The sequence below is a fragment of the Populus euphratica genome, unplaced genomic scaffold, assembly GCF_000495115.2.
Source record: "Populus euphratica unplaced genomic scaffold, PopEup_1.0 scaffold35.1, whole genome shotgun sequence".
NCBI lineage: Eukaryota > Viridiplantae > Streptophyta > Magnoliopsida > Malpighiales > Salicaceae > Populus > Populus euphratica.
This window is the reverse complement of record NW_011499860.1, coordinates 2378071-2404076: the sequence shown is the minus strand read 5'-3', so window position 1 is coordinate 2404076 and position 26006 is coordinate 2378071. Positions and strand designations below refer to the sequence as shown.

Here is a 26006-nt window from a genome sequence, read left to right as displayed (position 1 = left end):
TAATTAGAAAAATATTTGTTAATAAGAGTGTTTTATATTTTAAAAAATTATATGAATGACATATATATATATATATGAAAGAGATATTTATCTCTTCATAATAATTATACGAGAAATTTTTTATTTTATTAATATTTATATAAGAGATATTTATATTTTGTTAATACCCGTATAAGGAATGAATATCTCTTTTAAGATATTATTATAATAAAATTATATTTTAATATCTTTTTTGTAAAAAAACTCACAATTTATAAATATCTCGTGAATCCTCGAAGTTCAAGGTTTATAATATTTATTTTTTATAAAAATATATTTTTAAATTAAAAATATTTATCATATCAAAACTACTAACAAATACTTTTTTTTACAATAAATGTTTTTTCTCTCTCTCATTTATGGTAGCTACATGTTTAAAATTCACTTAACCTATCATTTAATTTAATGATCTAAAATTCCAATTTAAAAAATTATTTTACAGGTTACTAGCTTTTTATGACAAACTACAAGTACGATAAACAATATAAAATATATTATCTTGCTAGAACACGTAATTAACTCATAATCGCTAAAAATCCAATTCCTAAGCAGTTTGTATTTTAGAACATCATTATATATGTAAAAAATTTGAAAATGATTACCGACCCGAGAAAAGGTTAATCTTTTTCTAAGCACATGGCAAGACCCCTCGAGCATGTATTTTGAACAGTCGGGCGAGAAAAGAGAAGCATTCTGTCATATAATGGCAAATGACATGCTTGTTTCCACGTGCCGATCATTCAAGGTGATGTTTGACTTTGGGATGCATTCCAGAAATGGCTTAAAAAATCCCCAAAAAATAAATTAACATAGATATTTATGCAATAGATCTTCGAACTCTGAGGTTTTCTAAAATAGAAACTAATGCATATTTACGTATATTAAAATCCTTTCAGACCTCTAATATATCCTATTAACTATAAAAATTTAGCTAGTGTTAAACTCTAACGTTATTATCATTAATTTAAATATTTTCGTTATTCTATATTTGCAAGCATGTATAAAAATATTGTGAAACAGAAAATGTGTTTGAGAATGTAAGAAAATGTGTTTGAGAATGTAATTGTAATTATTTTTTAAAATATTTTTTATTCATAAAAATATATCAATAATTTTTAATTTATTTTTAAATATTTTTTTTAAACATCAGCATATCAAAATAATTTAAAAATATCAAAATTATATTAATTCAAAACTAAAAAAAATAATTTTTTTTAAGAACACTTTTAAAATACAGTGTCAAACACGTTGCTTAATACCACAATAAATTCTTGACTCTTAACACATAAATCACTGTATTTTTTTTAATTTTATGAATCTTACGAAGTTATCTGGGATTGTAGTTATGATTATGATTTAAATTGTTTTTTATTTAGAAATGTATTTAAATGATATATTTTTTTTTATTTTTTTAAAATAACATATTAAAATAATCTAAAAATATAAAAAATAATTTTAAATAATTTTTTAGAAACACAATTTAAATCTTGTTTCCAAACTATCTTAAACACAACTTCCATGCAGTGTTCACACATAAATTTTCTTATATATATATATATATATTTGATTAGAAATTTCATGAATTTTTATTTTAATAAATTTTTATTTTTTAATTGTATGAATTTATCAAAAAAGTAATATAAATCCTGTGAGTCCTTTTATTCACAGGAATAGAAAATAGTACAATTTTTTTATATAAAAAATAACATGAAATAAATAAAAATGATTGTATTATAAATGAGTTTAGACAATAAATATAGAAATCAAATATGTAATCTCGAAATAAAAAAGTACTAATTATAATTAACTCAACACACTACACAAGTAAAAAAACCGAAGAGCAAACCTCAAAAAGTTAAAATTGAGAAGTGAGAACAAAAGAAAGCTCCAATTTAGAAATCAAAATTGTTTATGAGCAAAAGCGATACAAAACAGATAATTGGGGGACTAGTTTGTATCTATGCTAAAAAAATCGAAATTCAAAACCCCAGACACCCTCCCACCAAAACCACCACTCCACTCAGCAGCAGGAGCAGCGGAGCTGCAGCAGAAGAAGGAAAAAAACCCTAAAAAATGTCGAAATTCGAGTACCCTATACTCTCCCGTACGGACATGATTTCAATCCTTGCAGAGTCACAAATCGCAGCCATAATCGAAACTGACCTGAAAAACCCAACGCCAGATTTCGTCGTCGATATCTACACCCGTCTCTTAGTCTACCTCGATCTTCTCCACGAGTAAGTCTCATCATCTTATCTCCTTTTATTTTAAATAATAATGATAAATTAATTTCTGCTAGGATTGTTGAATTTTTGCAGGGAAGATGAAGGGCAAGTTGAGTTTGCAGCTTTAGAGCAGCTTGAGAACCCGCATTACCATGTCGGGTCGGCCCGGATTATGAATCTTTATATTAAGGTAAAAGAGGTTATAACAATGCTTCAATGTCCTGCTGAGTTTACTCTCAGAGATCTTTTGAAGCCTCAAGGAGATCGCACTCAGTTTTTTCTAAGTGCCATTCTCAATTTCTGTCTTCATAAAGACTCGAAAATGAATGAATTGAGGCCGATTGGGGAGGAACTTACACTTCTTGACGAGCAGCGAAGAGGCTTGGAGGATAAGATTTCCCAGGTTGGGTGGTTATGATATTTTTATAGGAGGAGGTTGCAATTATTATTATTATTATTATTATTAAAGAATGTTTTATGTTTTTTCGGGGTCATGTAGTTGAATGCGGAGATCGCGGAGTATAATGATGCGAGGGAGAGAGAGTTACCGCTTGTTCAAGAGGTTGATGGGAAAGTTAAGGAATTGCGAAAAAAGATTGCCGATCTCAACAACCACCAGATGTCCCTGAGAGCTTCGTATAGGAAGTTGAAGGAGAGGAGTTCGGAAATGGACGGGGAGGTAGGGATGTTGAAAGTTGGTTATGTGTTGTTTGTTGATTTTGGTGAATAGATTTTTGTGAATTTAGGGGCTTCTATGCTCTGTGATTGATTGATGGATTGATTTGAGGTTATAATTTAAATATAAAAGTTAACTGTGTCTGGCGGCTAGACATAACCTTTGAAGATTTGAGTTATCTGCGCTTTGTGTGGAACGTTTTAATCTTCTTTTCGATGCACTTTCCCTTACCTTAAGACTATCTTGAGCTTCACCATGATATTATTATGTCATATCACATTCAATGACAACAAAAACATCTTTTTATGTTAATCATGGTGCTTTGTGTGGAACGTTTTAATCTTTTCGATGCACTTTCCCTTACCTTAATACTATCTTGAGCTTCGCCATGATATTATTATGTCATATCACATTGAATGATAACAAAAACATCTTTTTATGTTAATCATGTGGGTTGAAGACACTTTGAACATGTGTATGCTTACCTTACATATAGTGCATGTTTTGATTTATTATTCAGATTTCAAAGGCCGAGAGGAAAATGATATCATAATACCAGTAAATCTTTTGAACATGTGTGTATATATAGGATTACCTTACAGATAGGTATTTATTCCGAGTGCTTAGTTACGGGGAGTCATCATAGTGGCTGTTGTTGATAGTTAAGCTTTTGTTTTGTTTTTTCAGATTTCAAGGGCCGAGTTTGACCTGGTACAAAGTGTTCAAGAGAACGCAAATTTACGTTCAAAAATTGTTCAATCACCAGATAAATTACAGGTATATTTTCTTCTTCATATTAAAGTCCACTTATTCAAACATTGGCACTTGAAATATCCAAAATTTATAATGCATGCTCTAGTGAAGTTTATATAACTATAGGAGCCACAGTGAACTGTGGAGGGATGGCCTTACTCTACATTATAATGGTGTAAAACAGTTAAGGCAAGATATGATTCACTGGTTATACAAAATGGCAATCCTTGCCTCGGAGGAATTTCGGGTGGCTTTAGATCATGATTTTGGAATTGATGAAAAAAGTTTCCCCAGTCACCAAATATGTGGGAGTAGGTCTATTTCCCTCCAGATATGTCTGAGTTAAACTGATTTCCCAGGGAAAACTTCTCAAAGGATTAAACTAGTGCATGGAGGGATCTGATTGCAGAAAACCTTGTTGCCCTTGTAAAGCGTGGTGGACCACGTCACTTCCAGCGCAATGTATTTGCAATCTCTTTGACGAGCTAACTCCAAACCCATAAAAAACATCAGGCAGTTCTGCCCTTATAGCATCTCATTGATCCACATTGGCCACAAACCCAGCCACCCACGCACCATTAGAATCATGCAGTAAGCCACCTGCTCCTGCCCTCACCTGGCTTACTTTGCTTGCTCTGTTGGTATTTAGCTTAACCCGTCCTACTTATATGAGAGTTCCAGCCAATAAGCTGCTCCTTTATTTGATGAGATACATGGCCCAACACGGTGGTTGTACACGCCTCCTCAATCTCATGAACAAATGAGAAAATGTCTTTTCAAAGATTCTTAGTTACTGCTTCTTCTTTTTTTTTGCAGCGCCCTACACTTTGTCATTGTTGTTTTCATTTTTTTTTTTTGCAGTGCCCTACACTTTGTCATTGTTGTTTTCATTATTTGTATGCTTTTATTTTCCTTTTGGATCCCTTTTTGACTTGCAAAGAACAATCCTTGCATGGGCTAAAAGAGGGCTTTGGAGGAGAAGAAATCAGTTCGAGAAGAGGCAAGGAATGCTGAAAGATTAGCAATGCAGTCCTTTGAGGCTAAGAGTGCTGTCCTTGAGGTTTATACAAAGGTACCTTTTCATCAACTAATATGTTACCTTCAGGGGTTGCTAAACTTGGCTAGCCTAGTGGAGTTTGCTTATTACATATTTATGAAAATGCAGTCTACTTTCATTGCATTATTTTTATAAATATGTGTTTTGCGAGAAGTTTCTGACATTCTAATTGTTGTTATTGTGAGATTGCTTGAGGTAGACTCTAAAATTTGATATTTCATCTGGATAGATGATTTTGAATGGAATGAGATTTGAGCCCTATAGGCTTTGTTCAACTTCCAAATTATTTATTTCTTTTTCAAATGCTAAACGGGATGCAGTTCTTGAAACTATCAGGTTTCAACCATTTATTCCTTTTGGATTTAGCATTACATTTGCTGTTGTCAAATCTATTTTACTTCAGTGGTGTTTCCTGTGTCTAGCCTGTTGGATAATCAGCTAAACAATTTTTTACTGGATTCTTATAATCAGCTACACAAAGTTTTACTGATATCTTTAAGTTGTACTCTCAGGCTCTTAAGAAAATGTCAAAGCACTTCGATCAGATGCAGGCAATCCATGAGCAGGTGAGCACATGGCTACTTTTTTGTCCTCTGCAATTCAGTATTCTGGTCTAACAGCTTCATTTAGAATACTTCATGACCACCAAGAGGAAAATGATATCTTATTATAATATCAATAAACACCTAATCACGCAGATTGCTTTTTATTTTCTTTTAGCGCCGCATATAGGCTTTTGAGTGCTATCTGTTTATAGTATTAATTTATGGTGCCACGCAACAGGCTCTGCATATTCCTAAAGCATACTATCTGTTTAGTTAGGCTATGACTGAATGTAATTCCCGAATCCTCAGGATGTAATTTCCAATTTTGATAGGTAAATTCAGCCAAATCCATCGAAAAAGACTATAAGGCTTTAAAAGCTAAGCTCAGTGACGATGGACTGACGGATAAGTCACTTGATGCCAAACTGGTTGAACTACAAATGAAAGGTAAATTCTTATGAAACTTGAGTTAAGTTGGTGTCTTTATATTTATGAATGCTTTGGAGCTGATAGATAGCATATTCTGCCTTTCCCAGCACAACAGTTGAATGAGTTAAAAAAGCTGTTAGAGAAAGAAAGAGATATGAAGTGTGCGGAAGCTAGTAAAGAATATAATACTATTAAGTCGGAGGTGGAATCCAAGAGGCGCGATCTAGAAGCAAGACAAAGGAGGGTTGAAGCTGTATTGTCAGAGGTACATTTATACATAATGCTAAACCAATGCATATCGATCTGAAGTAGTCTGATATTACCTAAGTTTTTTTTGTTCCATTAACAGGTGGATGCCATAACTTCAAAGACTAACATGGTAAATGAATCTGGTGCTGCTAAAGTTCAAAAGCTAGTTAGCAAACGTGAAGAGATTGCTGAACAGGTGAACTGCCTTTGATTCCATTGACGAATTTCTGTGTGCTTGCTTGTTATCGAATTAATATGAACAATTTTCTCAAATTGACTAGGAATTGATTTCTTTTTGTGATTGCCAAACTGAATTTGTGTCTATCCTTTTGCTGGATTGGATGCAGTTTCAAAAATACAAGAACTCCATAGAGCCTTTGCTGCAGTGTGCTAACAGTTGAAGTTGAAATGCCTGTGCTCATAAGAGCAGCTTGCTTGTACTAAATGAAGTCTGAGGTTTGCTATTCTCTATCAAGGTCAATTCGTGTAAAGAGTGTTTTGGCGTTGCTTTTGTCAGGGTTGTTGCCAGTGATATTATGCCATGCTCAGTCTTGATTTCGAGCTACTTCTCTTGTAGAATCCGCTTCTGTGAGTGAAAGCAAGATTTCTTGCTTGAGTTTCAGGTTTGTTTTTTAGCTGAATCTGGTTCAAGGACTGGCGACGGTGTATTGGTGCTTGTAGTATCATAGTAGATGCCTGTTTTTGCCCAAAGTCTCTGCTTTGCGTTTATGGGCTGCCAAGATTTTTGGTGATATTTTCTTTTGGGTTCAAAGCAACCTACTTGCAAAGCTTTCTGTAAAAGTCCTATTTTCCTATTACATCTAATGATCTCATTAACTAAAAAGAACAAAAAACAAATAAAATAAATAAATCTGACTTTCAAAGGAACAGTATGGGCTGGCCTGATAGACACGAGTGCTTTGTGATTCCAAGCAAACATAAAGCAATTAGGGTTAGTTCTTTATCCATGGAAGAAATTTTAAGCAGCAGTGTCGTGATGGTGAAGACTGAAGAAGCAGGAGGGTATTTTTCTCGAGGACCAAATGTCAATTTTCCAAGATTAAAGCAGGAGGGTATTTTTCTTGAGGACCAAATGTCAATTTTCCAAGATTAAGTTTCTGGGTGGACCAAATCCATTCATAGATTTGAACTTAGAAGGGTAACTAAAAATATAAACTCATTTACTATTTGAGTAAGACAACATGAGTGATCTTTTTTTGCTGCCAAAAGCAAGCAATTTCATGTTTGCATCCCTATAAAAATTCCCTTTAGCATGAATCAAGATAAGATTTAAAATATTCATGGAATTAGTTTTTAGGCGTGTGCTGCCTTCAGTTTTGGTAAATATTATTATATGAATTACTCTATCCATCAATTATATTTAAAAAAAATCTACAACTTCAAATATTTTAAAAATGAATTCTTCAAAATCTTTTATTTCTAATAGGTAAATAATATTATAGAAATGAAGAAAGTCTATTTTTGTTTTCAGATTTAGAGGGATTGTTGAGTGATATGTTTATGTTTTTTGTTTTGTTTTGCATTGAATATACTATAAAATCAAAACCCATAATCTATAAACTATGTAAATAAATAAATTTCTTTTCTATGGTGGATTAAGGGGAAAAAAAGGGATTATATGGTGTTTTAATGTACACCTAAAATCAAAGGTTATTTTATTATTGTGTTCGCAAAAAAATAAAAATAAAATAGTGCTATAAAAAGACAAATTATATATAAAAAAGCCTATTAAATATGTTATATGGAAGAGATCCTCGCCTATCACAGTGGGTTGGCCCATTTGTTGCCTAACTAAAGGCAGAATTATTAATATCCTACAAGTGTTTTGAATTCTTTTTTTTTTTTAATTTTAAATTAATATATTTTTGATATTTTTTAATTATTTTAATGTAATAATATAAAAAATAAATTTTAAAAATAAAATAAAAATATTATAGTAATATATTAATAAATAAAAAAATAATTGCTACTATACTAAACCAACTTTAAATATATTTTAAATTTATGGATAAAGTTGATGATTTGTATAATAATTAAACTATATAAAAATTAATCTTTTCAATTTGATTGATGAATCCATAACTTTATTGAGTTTCGGTGATGTTATTTTTTAAAAATATTGTTTGCCTATTTTAATTTTTTCTTAAAATAATATTATTTTATATTAATTTAGATTAACCTCCATAAATCTTGAACCGGAGCTTGGTTGGCTTAGGGTTCAATAATTTTGCTGAGGGACTGCAAGATAAGATAAGATAGCTGATTAAAATACATTGGGAAAAGGGAAATTCAGTTGGAAGGACATGCAAAACCTTTTTGACTTGTCCCTTAATGACACCCGGCAACCTATGGACACGTGCACTAGGATATGATATATTAAGTCCAGATTCTGCTGTCTAAAATGTCCACATATGTCGTAACCTTGTAATTCAAAGAAAGATTCATTCATTTCACTTTTGTTCTTGCTTTTGTGGCAGTGAAAAAAGAAAAAAAATGGTGTCCCAAACTGTTGATCTTTTGAAAAATGAACTGCCTCTTGAGCAGGAGTCGGTGGTTTTGCCCGAAGATGTTGTGAATGGTCTTGTTCTTGTGGATATCATCAATGGTTTTTGCTCTGTTGGTGCTGGAAATCTGGTAACTGAATCTCTCTTTTCTTGACCATTAAAAGTTCTCATGGCCCTATAATTAGGTGCCTTGTTTCTTTTTTCTTGCTGTGTGTGTTTAAACTGGACTAGGTATGCACTAATCTCTCTCTTGCTGTAAACCTACCAAGGGAAGCCAATATGCTATGCCCTTATCCTATTTTTTTCCCACTGAATAAATACCAATTTATAGCATTAATGACAGCTGGAAGTTGAAACTATACAATCAAATCAAGAAAGATGAAATTCATGTCATGGAATTTTGTTGGTTAGCATGCATGGATCTATCCTTTTTATCAGACCTTCTGTGTAATACGAGGGTTATGCCTGCGATTGTCCATAATATGGTCTGGACACCATATATTTGTTCATGAACACCAAAAAAGATAAAATCCCTTGAATGTGGAATTCAGTTTTTGTGCTGGTAGTTGATAAAAACATGCTGTCTCAAAGCATAGATGTTTTGAAAAATGAGCTTCCTTTCGAGCAAGAGTCTGGTTTTGCCGGGGGATGATGTAGCTGCTCTTGCTCTTGTGGATATCATCAATGGTTTTTGCAGTACTGGTGCTGGAAATCTGGTAGTTTAAACATTTTTAATCCTAACTACTCTACATGACTGTATATAACCAATAGCTATTTACTTTTTCTGCTCTTTCATGCTCAGCGTTACATATCTGGTTTACAGGCTCCGAGAGAACCCAACAGGCAGATTACAGGAATGATCAATGAATCAGCAAGGCTGGCCAGGTTGTTCTGTGACAAGAAACTGCCTGTTCTGGCATTCCTTGATTCTCATCAACCTAACAAGCCTGAGGAACCGTACCCCCCTCATTGTATTGCTGGCACGGATGAATCCAAGCTGGTTCCTGGTATTTAGCTTCTCTTAATACGTTTTCTTTCCATTATCAAGAATTAATTTCTACGAACATCTGCTTTCCTCTAGATCCTTGGAAAAGAGGAAAATCGACAAGGTGATATAGATCTGAAGTTATGCATGTTGTTTGTTCCATAAAATGCAGCACTGCAATGGATAGAGAATGAACCAAATGTCACAATCCGACGCAAAGATTGCTTTGATGGGTTCTTGGGCTCGGTCGAGGATGATGGCTCCAATGTTTTCGTAGATTGGGTGAAGAACAATCATATAAAAGCTGTAAGTCCACTACAAGCCACGATACTAGGTCACAAGTTCACTATAAAGCGAACCTGTGGCCATCATTCTTGCATGTTTTCAATCACAATGACACAAACAAAAGCTTAAAAAAGATCGTATGCAATTTATGTGATCTGTTGAATGCAGATATTGGTGGTGGGCATATGCACAGACATCTGTGTTCTGGATTTTGTCTGTTCAACAATATCTGCCAGAAACCGTGGATTTCTAGCCCCTCTGGAGGATGTAATAGTGTATTCCCGTGGCTGTGCTACCTTCGATGTTCCTCTTCATGTTGCAAGAAACACCAAAGGTGCCTTATCTCATCCCCAGGTAACGAGCTTATAGTTTCACCATCAAAGAGACTTGAATACTCCATTAATATAGAAGAAACCACCCATCAGTCCTCACTCTCAAATTTTTAGTTTTTTATTTTACTTTTTATGGTTTATCTTTGCAGGAGCTGATGCATCATATGGGCCTTTACATGGCAAAGGAAAGGGGAGCCATAATAGCAAATGAGGTGTCACTGGTTACACCAAAGAAACCATGAATCCCATCACCTCACCTCTAGTTAGCAACAATGGAGGTGGTGTTCGGAGCCTGTACAATCTCATGTGATTAGCTATTAGCAGACCATGCCTCTATTTCTTCTACACAATATAATAATATATGTACCTAAAGAGTTTTTCTGAACAAAAATTTAATGCTTTTTTAAAAGAAAAAGCACCTTAGGAAAGAAAGAAAAAACAGGAACACACCTTTAATCTCTACTTCTCTACTATGTTGAGAGGGCCAAGTCATAAACAATGTCCCAAACGCAATAATTTTCCTACCCTTCAGAATTCCATGCAAATTCAAGTTGCTACTCAACAGGGTTCTCCCTGATTTTCCAGGGGTTTCAGAATTCTTTATGAGAACACTTCCTTTCCAAAGTTGGACCAAAAGCTGCTTTACTTATAAGCAGCTAGGGAAAGCATATCCTTAAAGCAGGCATGAAATCGATTTCCAGATTTGCGGAAAAACCTGACACAACAGCATTGTAACCAACCAAATTACATTTACAAAATAAATGGTTGAAGTTGCATTTTTATTAATTTCTTATATGCAATATAGCACAGCACAAGGTTCCTGCAGAGTAATCATTTTCCCACAGATCATCCCAAATCAATAGCCACTATACTCCAGCATCTATCTCAGTGTCTACGCAAAGTAGTAATAAAGAGCTATATAATTGGATCAGCTCTATGAGAGCTGATCACTCGTACCAAGGGCTCACAATAGAAGCAGAAGCAACATGCTAGGCTGTAAGATCAAATCTGTAATCCAGTCTGGTCCACTAAAATGAAAACAAACTAAAAGCTAATTGTGTATCTTATGGCAGATTTACTAAGACTTCATTAACCTATTTTAACAAGGAATAACATGCCCGGACAAATAAGGAGGAAGAATATACAAGCTCAATTATAATGTACACCAGCATCTACTGTTGAAGCCTCAGGTGATTGAATAACATCATGATGTTCAGGAACCCCATACACGAACCCAACAACAGGCCCACCTTTAATGTACTGCAAAAAAAGAAAGAGAGAGAGAGAGAGAGAGAGAGAGAGATGTCATGGTGAACATTCTATTTAGAAAAAGAAGAACATAGCTTGAGAAAAAACACATATCAGATGCAGCAACAACCAGCACCAGCATTATCTCGTAAGAAAGCTGCCTCCAGGTGATGCTCTGTTCTAATGCTCTCTGAATCAGCCCCCGCAAGAAAACAAGAAGACTGGTTAACAGAAGAAATTTCAGCATTTTACTCCTTTCGAAAACCAGAGTTACAGGTTAAATTACTCACATTCAGCAGCGACATCACTCTGCCAACAATATCATTTGTTGCTACAGCTGCAATTGCCACTTCAAGCCTAGCAGCATCTTCATAATCCTCTCTGTTTACAGCATTGCCTAATCGCAACTGCAAGGCAGGAGAGAATTTCTCAGCATTTAAAAGAAAATCTTATTCTATATAAAGTTGCATTCCCTACATCACAGTTTGCTTGCTTATCACACAAAACAGTGAGAACTACCGTCAGTTTATGTTTTTCGCTCTCGTAAGAAAGCTGCCTCCAGGTGATGCTCTGTTCTAATGCTCTCTGAATCAGCCCCCGCAAGAAAACAAGAAGACTGGTTAACAGAAGAAATTTCAGCATTTTACTCCTTTCGAAAACCAGAGTTACAGGTTAAATTACTCACATTCAGCAGCGACATCACTCTGCCAACAATATCATTTGTTGCTACAGCTGCAATTGCCACTTCAAGCCTAGCAGCATCTTCATAATCCTCTCTGTTTACAGCATTGCCTAATCGCAACTGCAAGGCAGGAGAGAATTTCTCAGCATTTAAAGAAAAATCTGATTCTATATAAAGTTGCATTCCCTCCATCACAGTTTGCTTGTTTATCACACAAAACAGTAAGAACTACCGTCAGTTTATGTTTTTCGCTTGCCAAATCTTTTTATTTCCCACTTGGATCATAGAAATTTTTAAAAAGAATTGAAAAGGTCAAGTGTAGAGTTCTGATCTTTTAAAAAATCCAATGTTTCAACCTTTCTAATTTGAAGTATCAGTACCTTCTAATACATTCCAGGAAAATCAGAGGGCACCAACATTTCCAGCAAGCACAGATTCCCCTAAATCCAACACACTGCACTTCCCAGTCACAAAGATCCCTTCTTTTCACAATTCCCAACCACAAGTCACACCAATAAGAACAACGGCACATGCACATATGCAATACAACAAGTCAATCAGATATCACTTTCAAAACCAAGTTGAACACAGTTTCTATTTTTCCCAATTCAAATAATAAACTATATAGCCTGAAAAAAGAGTAATGCTTTACTTCCTAATCCCAAATTTCCCATCTTCACAAAGTTCTTAACCATAATTCTCAACCAAAAACACCAAAACATGCATGCACACTCACAAGGTGATGGGATTAATTATAATTTTTACTTGAAAATAAATTAAAATGATTTTTTTAAATTTTTTTATTTTTATTTATAATATTTTATTTAAAAATACTAAAAAAAAATTAATTTTTTTTCAAGTGAAATATGCTTTTAAAACTTATTTAAAAAAACTAAGGAAACTATTTGTAACTTTAGATTTATTTTCTTTAATTTTCTTCTTTATGCATAAAAACAATGCATCGCTAAATATATAAATATAGAGTTAAATAAAAAGTTATTAAACCTGATTTAATGTTAAGATTAATTTGAAAAATCAAAGACATAAAACATAATTTAGATTAAGTTTTTAATTACATCTAACAAAATATTGACATAACTAAATCTATTAAATCTTATCGAGTTTTTAATTATTAGTTAGCATGGTTATATTCAATTGATTTGATAATATTGGATCAATCTTTTGTAAAGAAAAATTAAAATAAAATGCTGTTATTTTCTTAAAATTAATTGAATTGACTCAACTATCCAAACCCTTGTCAGATCCGACAATCATGAGAGGCAGAACACGTGCATTTAAACTAAGAAAAGGTCCATTGGTACAAAACAAACTTCTTTGAAGGGAGAGCTCAACGAATCAGTTCTTATTTACATAATAACGTTGATCAATACAAGGCACATGATATCCGACTATTGTTTAAACTAGATCATTTTTTTTTCATAATCCCAACTCATTTGATTGTGCACTCACAGCCATTTATTAGCAATCTCAGCCATTCATGCTGGTTCTTCTTCACTTCAGTCCCAAAAGGGTCTGTTCAACTTCTTTTATTGTCATTCAATCCTTAGTTCATCAACAGATAAAAGGTGTCTGAATATTTACAAACATGAATTCTTTATTTCAGATGATGATTCAAGATACAATCCAGCGAAAGCTTGTATTTTTCACAGATTGCAAGTTTCAACTCCTGAGAGTTACAGAGACTTCTTATGTAACAGGGGATCGGAGACGACTTGGGGCTCAAAGTCTGGCTTCAAGTAACAGGCAAGCATGTCAGCGTATAACTCATACCGAGCAGTCATCCGAAATCCCCACTTGTCTTTCAGCTGCCGACAGAGGTTTAGATCCATGTCTGAGATCAATAATCCATCCTTGTAACGTGAGAGGGAGGGTGTGCAAGAAGCATCTGGAGCTGAAAAATGACTAGACCCGTAGAAATGCCCAAAATCTGCATGTTCTGGCTTCCCATCGCCGGAAGTGAATGGATTAGGGAATGTCTCAGTTCCAACACGATTGATTGACCCAACAAAGTAGCTGTTTGCTATGGCAGCATTACGAGCCTGTAAAACCATCAGTAATATGTCAGTGACCAGTGATAAGCAACATGTTGACTTTTGGAAGTTCAATTTGTCCAACAATAACAAAAACCCGAACTATTGCACGCATTCTAAGCATGAAACACAGCAAACTGGTATTAACCTCAATAGGCCACATTGGTTCGCTGAGTTCACCAACAGTTGCAGAAGGATTGAAAACAATCTCTGCACCATTCAGGCCAAATGCTAACCAATTCAATGGATGGTGCCTCCCATAACATATATTGACAGCAATCTTCCCATAAGCCGTCTCAAACACAGGATGCCCGGTATTTCCTTCCATGTAATACGTGCTTTCATTGAAATCACCGACTCTAGGTATATGGTTCTGAAAAATGCAAAATCATAATGTTTTGAAAAAGAACACCAGGAACAACATAACACACAAACAAATAGCACGAGAATTACCTTCCGATGCTTGCCAATTATGTTTCCATGATTTCCAATTATAATAGCAGTGTTCCAGAGAGTCTCTCCATGATTAACATCTCTCTCAAGAATTGGATTTATAATGACCATGTTGTATTTCCGCGCATATTCCTGAAGAAACTGTGTTGATTCCCCATCAACAGGCTCAGCAAATTCACACCACCTCTTCTCCCGGGTACAAAATGCAAATGGCATCATCCATGCTTCCTGGGTTATAATTATATGAGAAATAACATCATATTTTTCGGAATGCAATGGACAATAATCATCAAAATCAGTTTAAACCTCATGTCTCAGCTTACCTGTAAGCATAATATGTTGACTCCAGAAGCACCTGCAGAATCAATGATTGGCTTCAATTTCTGAAAGATAGCTCTTTTTTGGTCCAATAATGGGGCAGTTGTTGGAAGAGCTACAGAGTTCTGAATGAGACCCACCCTGACTACTCGAGGTTCTCGCACCAACTCCTTGTCAGCATCAAAGGAAAAGGCCTGAAAATTTTAATGATTTAAGTTTCAGAAAAATCAATAACCTAGCATCAAAGATTTAAAGGTTCCATCTTAGAATGGGAAGAAAACTTAAGTGACAGTTCAAGCATTGAACTGATCATCTATCCCATCCAAACAAGTGATGCCTATACAAAGTGTTAGCTCCAAAACACCTGCACGACCATTTCTAGCACGTTGTTTTGGACCAAGAACTAAATCATCTGTTCTAACCATCTACGTAATGCCCAAAGACAAATTATTTATATATATTGAACAGGGAACTTAATTCTTCGAAAAGATTCAACATTAACTGCCACAACCAAAGGTGGGACAAGCACCTACCTGGAGGTCAAAATCATGTTTCGAAGAGAGGGCTTTTGCAGATTCCGGGAGAGCAATAATCTCGAGAGGTTTTCCACAATTCAGTCCAATAAGCAAGCGACTGACTTCCTGAAACATATGTATCAAACATCATAAGATTTCCAGGCAACCTTAATGGTTCACAAGTTTCTTACAATTAGTCAGTAAATCAACATGGAATTCAAATGTAATCAAACCCTATAAAATCACAACATTAACAATCACACAAGTGACAGAACTCATCCCATCTCCAGCAAAAGAGGTAAATCCCCTACTATAGCCATAAAGTTTCAATCTTTGCAGCTACAGACTCAGTTAAACAGAAAAATAAACAGTCCTACAAAACAACTAAATAAAATCAGTGAAAGATGAGAGATTTCTCTGTCCAACCCATCAAAATTTTCTAATCCACCAAAGATATAACCGCCGCAGATAGGCCAATCAGTAAACTAACCCATCAAAAGTTGCTCAAACTTCAATAAGAAAACACACACACACACACACAAAAAAAAAAAAAAAAAAAACAGAGAAAGGAAAAGTTACCTTGTATAGATGAGGCTTGAGATTGACGCTTAGAAGGTGGTGAAGGGACTCATACCCACAAATTGAACCATCTTTTGTACTTGAGCTCTCTTCCAAATTGCCATTTTGTGCTGCAATCTCTTCTTCAATTTTGTCCATCTTGATGATGTTTTTCTTTGTGATTATGTGGCTGTGGAAATAGAGTTCTTACGGCATATGCAATTATGCATGTATTTATGACTCAGACAGAGGAAATTACGGATTGCTTTTGAATATTAAAGCCTTTGTTAGCTAAGGTTTGATTGGATTTTTGGAAGACTTGCATGTGGGAAGGATTTGTCTGTTTCAAGAAATGCTTTGGGTTGGTGAAGAAAAGATGATTTTTTATTTATGTGGGTAATTGTATACATCTCAACTATTTTTACGTGATTATATAAGTTTCCAGATATTCTGCAAAAACTCAAACTCAATCATTAAAAGACAATAATTAAAAAAAAAAACGATTTGGTATTGAGAGTAGTGGTGAGCAATGTAAGTTTCCAGATATTCTGTAAAAACTCAAACTCAAACTCAATCATTAAAAAACAATAAAAAAATAAAATAAAATGATTTGGTATTGAGAGTAGTGGTGAGCAAACCTCAAATAATCCCACAATTATAAATTTGACTCCCAATATAGTATCTAGACTAATGTTTGGACAAGAGAATTTTGTAAAGTGTTGGGTATGTGTAAAATGTTTTTCTCTTATTTATTTTTTATTTTTGTTTAAAATTAGAGAAATAAATTAAGTCTAAACACACACACCCTTGGTATTTCGGTTATAGGGATGGTGGTTGTAAAAAATACCTTTATATATATATATATATATATGTTGGTGGTTGTATAAAAAATACCTTTTTTATATATATATATTTGTTTAAAATCTTCGTTTTCTTTGTTTTTTTTCCCTCTAAATCCGGCTCAATATGCCAAAGTTAATCGGGCCAAACAAAGCCCATAAAATCCACCGTGAAAATTCCGCTGACACGTGTCAGTTCATTGGTTTTTTTCCCTCTAACTCCGGCCCAACATGCCATATGCTCTTCTTCGGCCCAAAGTTAATCGGGCCACACAAAGCCCATAAAATCCATCGTGAAAATTCCGCTGACACGTGTCAGTTACATCATTATTGAACCGACACGTGTCGGTCTGCCGCCACTTTCCTTTCCTTTCGTGAACATCGGCCGAAAGATAAGAAGAGAATCCCGCTCAAGAACTAGAAGACATAAAAAACAAACGTATTTTTCTCCATCCACCTAGACACGTTTCGATTCAGCTTCAATGGAGAGAAACGAAGAGACAGTTCCTTTGCCTCCGTCTCCTCGAGAATCATTAAGCTCATTACGAGCTCGATCTGGACCGGACCTCTTGTTAGTCATTTGTAGGTGTTTCAGCGTTGTGACTGCACTCACCGCCATTCTTTGTATTGCCGTCAACCTTCTCTCTGCCATTCAATCCTTCAAAAAGGGGTCTGATGTAAGACTATCTTTATATATGTATAGGTGAGCGTGTGTGTGAGGTGTTGATTGCTGACTGGTTGTTGTTTTGTGAAGGTTTTTGATGGAATATTCAGGTGTTATGCGGTGATTATTGCGGTTATTGTGGTGGTTGCCGAGACTGAGTGGGGATTTATCATCAAGTACTGGAAGGTCCCGTAATTTTTTTTTTTTAAATTTTCATCTTATATTTTGCTCGTGTGTTTAATCTGTGAAAATTGGAGTTTGGTGATGAATATTTTGACATTTTCACTTGTTTTAATTTATTGAATCGAATTTAATTAATTTATGATTAATTAATTAATTTACTCTAATAAATTACCATGCTGGAATTTGTGAAAATGTTAACTGTTTTATTTAATTAATATTCTGCAGGTACTGGAGTATTGGGTTGGCAGGGGCATGCTGCAAATCTTGTAAGTCATTTGTTTCAACGAGGACGGCAAAATGTGCGTTACACAGGGTTGCGTAGAGTCGTACGGTTTAAGATGATGGTTTTTCTTTTTGCAGTGTTGCGGTAATGACGAGAGCTTTCCCTGACTATTCTTCAAAGCAGAAGCAGCTTGTTATTCTAGAAAATGTAGCAAGTTATTTGCTCCTTGCTTGTGGTGTAGTTTATGTTGTTTTGGTAAGATGATAGACGGATTGGGGGGGCTTTGGTTTAAATTGAGTATGGTTGATTACAATAACTTACTTCTAAATCCAATGGTGTGTTGCTCTTGAATGTAGGGAATTCTGTGCATCGGGTGTCTCAAACGGGCTCATCAGAAGAAAAAATCTACGAGGGAGCAGGCTATCAAGGATCTGGAGGTGAGCTGTGTATTGCTGTAGCTCTTGAAATGATGATTGGTATTGAGTGTTTATATGAGGTTCCCTGTTTTTCATTTTAGTCCAAGCCTGTATGTGCATGTTACTCCTCCAAGTTATGCATTAAGTTTTATCCATGCTATCGCTTTTTGGAGGTCAAGTCATGATATGAGATTTTAGCGACAAACAGGAACCTGAGTTCTAAGATCCCTACAGGCATCTTTGTTTGTTTACAATGCATGCAAGAAGAGAAATATATCATAGCTCATCTGAGCTATGAAACGGTAAGCCAATGTGAGGAAATGGATCGAAATTTTGTTGCATTTCTAAAACTTGAAGTGCTACAAGCAGTGAGCGCTTGTCACAATAATGCTGTAGAAACGGTTTTGATATGCCCCAATCAAATCTGTAAGCAAACAGACTTCCATGATCAGTCATGTAAGTCGTCAGGATGTATTAAAATCAGACAAGGGTGAAAATGCAAGGCAATAAGATTCTCAATCTGATATACATGTGCTTGCACACGGTTTGTTTTTTCGAGAGTATGCAGTTGGTTTTATTAGGCAAATGGTGTTCTTTTGCCAGTGATTTATTGATTTCTGTCTATTGTTTTTACAAATATGGATTGTTACTCAGATTTTCCTCTATTAACAATCTTGGATTAACGATCACAGGAATTAGAGCAGCGGAGGGAGGAACTTGAGCAATCACTTGTGGGAGAAAGGTCTTGAAGCAATTTGTTTCAGTGTTGTACTTCAGATAACGAAACACTAGGTGAATCTGATGTTGTATGCTATAGTTGTCTCCAAATCTGATCCTGTTGTTGTTTTTAGAACTGGACATTCCACATGAGCTTATTTGTAAATTTTTTATAGTATGAGTGCAAAGCCATGTGTCTGGTTCCTTTTTTTTTTTGTTTTTTGTTTTTTGTCTGGCGATAGTGATTTCCACTTTTATTTCCGTGTTGTTAGTCGGAATGGCGTTTAATAGTACCAGTTGCAGCCTGCGAGCTTCTATGTTTGAGAATTTTTGTTATTCTTCATTTTGTTCATAGGCAGATGCACTCTTGTAATGTTATGCTTTAAGCATGAGGCCACTTATCCAAAAAGTTTTAACATAATTGTATCCGTAAACTAGAATTTGCAGAGGTTTCTCTTAAACTATACTCCACAAACTTTATCAATGGAACCATTTATCTCATGATTTTTCTACAAAATTTATCAATGTCAACTTGTTTGCACTGTTTACAAAACTAATCTACTCTTTAGAAGCCGGAAATTGGTAATTGATGGACTGTTACTTGCTGATGGAGATCCGACGATGTTGAGCAGTGACTGCTAGCCATGGACAACAACAATGCCTTGTCTACATCTCTAGTGACATGCTGATTGATCAAAGCAATTGCATATTCCACTAGCTCTGCATCACACGGCAACGTGAGATGTCCATTGCTAGGCAATCCAAACTCCTCTTCTGCCAGTTCAAGTAGCTCTCTCACAAATGCTTTGTTAAGATAATCTAGAGGAAGCAAAAACCGTTTCTGATCTGCAGAGTACACAACAAAATGGCCCTTCTCAGCTGTAGATGATGTGCTACAGCTGCTTGTGTCTGTTTGTGGCAGTGTGATTCTTTTTCGCCTGATAACAGCCGTCTTCTGCCATTTTCTAGCCAATTTGATAAGCTTCTTGGCACTAATCATGGAAGAAAGCTTTAGAATTTAGAATGAGGAATGCTTGTATTGTGATGAGTAGAAGGCAAAGGAAGGGAGTGTTATATATTACAAAGTAGAACACAGTCCCTTTCCATTGGGAAGCAAAACCATGTGATAGGGGGGTATAAGAGGTGGGTTTTGTGGTGGGCTTGTCGGCTTGTGTGACAATCAACCAGCAGGGTGGCGCATAGCGGTGGTTAAGTGTTTATCCTTCCGTCCAGTAGTTTAACAGCAAAATGTACTCAAAGACTGTTGACTCATGACCGTAGAGACCATGTTTACTTTTTTCTTCTTTTCATCACACTTCACATCCTGCACATGCCACACTTAACAATTGTCACACCCAACACCGTTAAATGCAGGGCACCAAGGCTTATACTGTTCCATTTCTTGGTGCTGATGGGACTAGGGTAGAGCAGTGTCTGTTTGCCATGAAGAAATCCGCTTGGAACCCAAAGGAATTAGCCTTTCAACTTCTTAAAGCTAAGCCCAGGGTGATCATTCGTCACTCTCTAGCCAATGATATCCTTGTTTGGGTTCCAGCTAAAGATCCAGGACACAAGCTCATCACTCATCTGTCAATGCCTATCATGGATCAGTATGGTGCCGTGGCTTCATCATGTAATATGTTGTGTTATGCCCTCCACTCCACTGCTTCAGTGATGTTATCTACTGTAATTAAGGTATGACTTTAACATGTAAAATGCTGTATTATGTACTCCACTCCACTGTTTATGATCAGCTGAGTAAGGAGGTTGTGATAAGCTTATCCATTCCAGTTTGAAGTTGGTGGAGTACTGCTTGAATGATGTATATACTATTTGCGTATTTCAAATTCAATAAATTTCGAGTGTTTCAATCGAGCTTCTTTAACTATAAGCTTGAAAACATTTTGTTTTTTCTCTGAGTTTGGGTGTAAAAGATCCACTAGCTTAAGGTCTTGTGTACAGTTTATTAAGTATTTTTCATAGTTAAATCAGTTCTCACTCAAATTATAAATTTTCTAATAGTTTCACTATATGATACCTATAGGACAGGTCACTGGTCGAGTGAGATAATATAGAGATTGATAATATTTAATTTAAAATAATTTTATAAGAAAATAGAAAAATAACTTTGTTTTGAAAAAAAATTATTTTTAAAAATCAAACTTATAAGTTGATTTGTCAAGTCAATCAGGTTAAATTATATAAATTCTAGGCGATTTTTTTTTTAACTAGATCAAATTAATGCATTATAAGAATCAAATTTTTATTTCAAACCCAAACCCAAATTAGCCCTAGCCCATCTTAGATAATCTAAATATTTTAAAAAAAAATTGTTAAGAGCATTTTTGTTTTTATAATTGCCGTGACCCTTCTCTCATCAAATAAATGATCATTTTATTTTTTTAAAATTTTTGAGTTGTTTATAGAAAAATTAATAAAGAAGTTAGGGTTTTATATTGATTGAGGATCTAATGAATTAAGGAAATTAATTGATGTTTTAGGATGATTAATTGGACTAAAACAAATTGATTTAATGTTTGGATTATATATTTGTTGAATAAAAATTTGTGTTTTTAAGAAATTTATAGAGTTGAAAATTGGTAGGTTAGGATTCTAGAAATTTTAACCAATTAGTCAACTGGTTGGTATGTATCAATTGACTGATTCAGATGTTGCTATCAGCTAATTGATTAATCTAAATTGACTGATCAATTGGTTTATGTAATGATTGATTGGTTGGTCAATTCAATCAACTGATTGATTTAATAATAAAATTTTATTGGATATATTAAATTTAATTAGTCTTGAATTATATTTTATTTATTTATACAATGAGTTGTAAGACTTTCCATAAAAATTTTACAACTCCTTATATAAATCTAAAAAGTAACATATATAAGTTAAAAAAACTTTAAAATAAAAAAAACAATAAAAATACTAAATAAATTTAAAAAATAAAATTATTAATCTCAAAATATATGAGAAAAATAAAAACACTATAAAGGAAGTTATTTTTGAAAAAAAAACTAAATCTTTTCTTTCTAAAAATCCTCAACATCACGAGTTAAGTGAAAAATGGATTTGGTGTTATTGTTAACCTCTCTGAGGTTAACAATCCTTAATTACTAATCTTTAATTTTTTTTTTTGCTTTAAAGAATTAAACTCGTCTTTCAATTTCAATTATAGGCGAATGATTCTGATTTATACAATATTTATGTAAACAATTTATTTTTATTTATTTTTTCACTTAATCACCCGCTGGTCTTTGTAGACCGCTTCTTCGTCAATAAACAATGCTGTTTTGACAATAGAATTGGAAACAAATTAAGAAGCGGTTTGTGGTTTGTATTTTAAAGTATTTTTTTAAATATTATTTTTTATTTTAAATTAAATTTCTTGATATTATTAAATTGTTTTGATGTTTTCATATTAAAAATAATTTTTTAAAAATAAAAAAAATTTTATTTTCATATATTTTTAAAATAACTGCTATCGTATAGTGTAATAATTGGAATATTTTTTTAGGCAACTCTCGCATAGAATCTGGCCGCTTCTGAATTCTTCAGTCAAGTTTGGCTTGGTAAACGTCAGCTCTAAGTTAATTACCTAGCTAGCCCTCTGAGGAAGGGAGGGTACTGGGCGCTATTTTATATATATACGTGGACGCAAGATTAGCGCAGAAACAGATTATCACAACCAAGGAGATGGAAGACGCCATGATGTTCTTAATCCTCACCATCTCCTTCGTTGTTATTGCTCTCAGTTTCTTGTTGCAGACAAGAAAGCAACAATACAAGAATCTACCTCCATGCCCGTTTGCCCTTCCGATCATTGGTCATCTCCATCTCATGAAACAACCTATCTACCAAACCATCCACAACCTCTCACAAAGATTTGGCCCCATAATGTCACTTCGATTCGGTTCCCGCTTCGTGATCATTGTAAACTCACCCGAAGCTGTTGAAGAATGCTTTACTAAGAATGATGTGATTTTGGCCAATCGTCCCCCCTTTTGCCACGGAAAGTACCTGAACTACAACTTCACCACCATGGGAGCAGCCAACTATGGTGATCATTGGCGCAACCTTCGCCGCATAGGCAATAATGAGATCTTCTCACCGAAACGTCTCAATGGGTTTCAAGAACTTCGTAAGAAGGAGGTCAAGAATCTCATGAAGAGGGTTTCTCGTGTATCTGGTGAAAATGCAGGGAAGGTGGAGCTAAGGTCCATGATTTTGGACCTGACGTTTAACATAGTAATGACGATGCTTGCCGGAAAGCGGTATTATGGTGAAGACGTGAGTGAGCTCGAGGAGGCGCTGCAATTTAGGGACATGATGAATCAGTATGGTGAATTCGCTAAGGAGACACATCTAGGGGACTTGTTTCCCATTCTGAGCAATATTGATTATAACGGGTTTGTTAAGAGAATGAAAACCCTTAGCAAGAACATGGATCTCTTCTTGCAAAGACTGATTGATGAGCATCGCGCTGACCGGGATCGGAACACCATGGTTAGCCACTTGCTGACTTTGCAGGAAGCACAACCCCAGTCCTATACGGATTCAATAATCAAAGGCCTAATTATGGTTAGTTTCAGTTCTGACTATAACGTTATTCACCAAAATCATAAAATTCCTATCCATTTCATTTTTAAATTTCTAATCATGAACTGTTCTTCGCAGATAATGGCAGTCGCCGGAACCAGGACTTCAGCTGCCTCTTTGGAATGGGCAATTTGCAATCTGCTCAACAATCGACATGTATTGAAGAAGGCGAAAGAAGAATTAGACACCCAGCTTGGAAAAGACCACTTGATTGAAGAACCAGACGTCTCAAAACTACACTACCTTCAAGGTATCATTTCCGAGAACTTGAGACTGTATCCGGTGGCCGCCATGCTAGTACCACATGTGGCATCCGAGCATTGTACCATCGGAGGATACGATGTGCCACCAGGTACAATGGTGTTTGCAAATGCATGGTCTATTCAGAGAGACCCTAAGGTTTGGGATGAGCCATTAAGTTTCAAGCCCGAGAGGTTCCTGAACGGAAAAACCGAAGCATACAAACTAATGCCGTTCGGATTAGGAAGGAGATCTTGCCCCGGGGAGGGCCTCGCTTACAGGTTAATGACCTTGACTTTGGGCTCATTGATTCAGTGCTTCGAATGGGATACGGTTGACGGCAAGGAGATTAACATGGATGAGAAGGTTGCGACCCTCATGTCCAGAGTTCAGCCATTGGAGGTTGTGATGAAAGCTCGACCAGACCTAGACGACATTCTCGCCTGAGCTACCAAGGAAGTGAAAGGAATCAATGCGTTCAGTTCTCTGTTCTTTCACGTTAATCAAATAAAGACTGTACTACGAGGAATTAAGTCAATGTACTACGTTAAGCTTTGCTCCCATCTTTCAATTCGGAGTTTAGAGACATTTAGTGTGTACTTTTTGTTTGAAATATAATATATATATTTTTTAATTTTTTGATCTTTAATATTAAATCATTAAAATTATATATATATATATATATATGAAAAACAGGACGATACAAGTCAATTCAATATTTTTTTAAAATTAAATATATTTTTAAAATAAAAGCCGCCGAACTTTCAAACAGTCAAAAAAACAAGTCAATTCTCCATTTCTAAATTCTAACAAATAAAATATGAGGTAATGGTACACACACTTGAAGACCAAATTTCTATATGAGTACTATAGCCTGGAAAGAAACACGATAATACAATTTAATTAGTCTTAAATTACGCAACAACTTCTATTTGTACGAGAAGAGAAGTTAAAAAATCAAAATATTTAGGGTTTTTCTTAGTTGAAAATGAGTCCAAATCTCATTCATTAGGACAATAACATCCAATATTCGGTATTTGAATGTAACTTTCCTTTAATTATATTATTCTTCATTGGATAATATTGTATTAAAATTAATTTTTTTATTTTAAAAAATATAATTTAATTAATTAGATTTTAAATTTATTATTTAAATATTTACAATTTAAATACCATAAATTTTAAAATCACTAGAAACTTATATAATTATTAATGGCAGAATCTCAAGAGATTAGTTAAAATATATATAAATAAATCCAAATACCGATAATTAATAAAAATTAATTTTTTAAACCTCATCTCATAAATTTTTAAAAAATCAAAATATTTAGGGTTTTTCTTAGTTGAAAATGAGTCCAAATCTCATTCATTAGGACAATAACATCCAATATTCTGTATTTGAATGTAACTTTCCTTTAATTATATTATTCTTCATTGGATAATATTGTATTAAAATTAATTTTTTTATTTTAATAAATATAGTTTAATTAATTAGATTTTAAATTTACTATTTAAATATTTATAATTTAAATACCATAAATTTTAGAATCACTAGGAAGTTATATAATTATTAATGTCAGAATTATTAATGTTAGAATCTCAAGGGACTAGTTAAAATATGTATAAATAGATCCGAATACCGATAATTAATAAAAAATAATTTTTTAAACCTCATCTCATAAATTTACCTTTTAGAATTAATGAGCAATTTTATACATCATTTTTAATTTATAACAAAAAAAAAAGAAAAAAAAAAGAAACTTAGCCGAGTGGTCGCTGATTTACAGCTTTCTTGTGATCTCTGGTCATAATTAGGCAAAAATAGACTAACACTTGCCATGACATCCTCGAGTTATTTTTTTTTTTCAGGCGTTGATCTTCACTAGCCAGTTTTGACCCGCCAGATTTATTGAGTCATTAAGAACACTTCCACCTTCTGAATGTTGACGGCCGCTGGCACCAAGCGTACGATTTGGGTCGAAAGAAATTCATGGGCACATGTCCCCCCCCGCAAAGTCTGAAAATACATTATCGGAGTTTTTAAATATTTTAATTCCTTTTGCATTAAAATTATTTTGATGAATTTAAAAACTAAATAATTTTTTTAATATATTTCCAAAGAACAACACGGAGGAGCCCCCCACCACCCATGCGTCGTCGCGATATTCTTCAGGTGGCGGTCAAGATTGGC

The 26006-nt window shown here is 34.4% G+C and overlaps 6 protein-coding genes and 1 long non-coding RNA gene across 8 annotated transcripts; 4 read left to right on the top strand and 3 right to left on the bottom strand.

The window, feature by feature from the left end:
- The first annotated feature begins 1910 nt into the window (after positions 1 to 1910).
- LOC105124659 (kinetochore protein nuf2) lies at positions 1911 to 6725 on the top strand. The gene is made up of 10 exons (XM_011024763.1): positions 1911 to 2276; positions 2358 to 2667; positions 2764 to 2943; positions 3628 to 3717; positions 4658 to 4765; positions 5263 to 5316; positions 5628 to 5742; positions 5832 to 5989; positions 6074 to 6169; positions 6321 to 6725. The coding sequence occupies exons 1-10, from the start codon at positions 2113 to 2115 to the stop codon at positions 6372 to 6374; spliced, it is 1329 nt and encodes a 442-aa protein (XP_011023065.1). The 5' UTR covers positions 1911 to 2112; the 3' UTR covers positions 6375 to 6725.
- Positions 6726 to 8396: 1671 nt separating this feature from the next.
- On the top strand, positions 8397 to 10515 carry LOC105124658 (uncharacterized). Of its 2 annotated transcripts, none has more exons than XM_011024761.1 (5): positions 8397 to 8628; positions 9322 to 9505; positions 9656 to 9789; positions 9937 to 10122; positions 10250 to 10515. In XM_011024761.1, the coding sequence occupies exons 1-5, from the start codon at positions 8488 to 8490 to the stop codon at positions 10340 to 10342; spliced, it is 738 nt and encodes a 245-aa protein (XP_011023063.1). In that variant the 5' UTR covers positions 8397 to 8487; the 3' UTR covers positions 10343 to 10515. The 2 variants fall into 2 exon arrangements, with proteins under 2 accessions (XP_011023063.1, XP_011023064.1); XM_011024762.1 differs by lacking the exon at positions 8397 to 8628 and adding an exon at positions 8724 to 9214.
- A 3020-nt stretch (positions 10516 to 13535) lies between these two features.
- Positions 13536 to 16319, bottom strand: BETA-UP (beta-ureidopropionase). The gene is made up of 6 exons (XM_011024760.1): positions 15947 to 16319; positions 15386 to 15493; positions 14858 to 15046; positions 14535 to 14762; positions 14230 to 14454; positions 13536 to 14090 (listed from the first exon to the last, which is right to left on the bottom strand). The coding sequence occupies exons 1-6, from the start codon at positions 16082 to 16084 to the stop codon at positions 13725 to 13727; spliced, it is 1254 nt and encodes a 417-aa protein (XP_011023062.1). The 5' UTR covers positions 16085 to 16319; the 3' UTR covers positions 13536 to 13724.
- Positions 16320 to 17124: 805 nt separating this feature from the next.
- LOC105124655 (uncharacterized) lies at positions 17125 to 19298 on the top strand. Its single transcript, XM_011024759.1, has 6 exons — positions 17125 to 17441; positions 17519 to 17614; positions 17837 to 17877; positions 17972 to 18089; positions 18191 to 18271; positions 18943 to 19298. Exons 1-6 carry the CDS (start codon positions 17247 to 17249, stop codon positions 18997 to 18999), a joined length of 588 nt encoding a protein of 195 aa, XP_011023061.1. The 5' UTR covers positions 17125 to 17246; the 3' UTR covers positions 19000 to 19298.
- On the bottom strand, positions 19187 to 19531 carry LOC105124656 (uncharacterized). The gene is made up of 2 exons (XR_842101.1): positions 19363 to 19531; positions 19187 to 19331 (listed from the first exon to the last, which is right to left on the bottom strand). It is a non-coding gene; the product is annotated as an uncharacterized LOC105124656 (long non-coding RNA).
- A 1-nt stretch (position 19532) lies between these two features.
- LOC105124697 (uncharacterized) lies at positions 19533 to 19967 on the bottom strand. The gene has a single exon (XM_011024800.1). The coding sequence runs from the start codon at positions 19965 to 19967 to the stop codon at positions 19533 to 19535; it is 435 nt and encodes a 144-aa protein (XP_011023102.1).
- A 2664-nt stretch (positions 19968 to 22631) lies between these two features.
- LOC105124654 (isoflavone 2'-hydroxylase-like) lies at positions 22632 to 24428 on the top strand. The gene is made up of 2 exons (XM_011024757.1): positions 22632 to 23557; positions 23654 to 24428. Exons 1-2 carry the CDS (start codon positions 22673 to 22675, stop codon positions 24260 to 24262), a joined length of 1494 nt encoding a protein of 497 aa, XP_011023059.1. The 5' UTR covers positions 22632 to 22672; the 3' UTR covers positions 24263 to 24428.
- The last annotated feature ends 1578 nt before the right edge of the window (positions 24429 to 26006 follow it).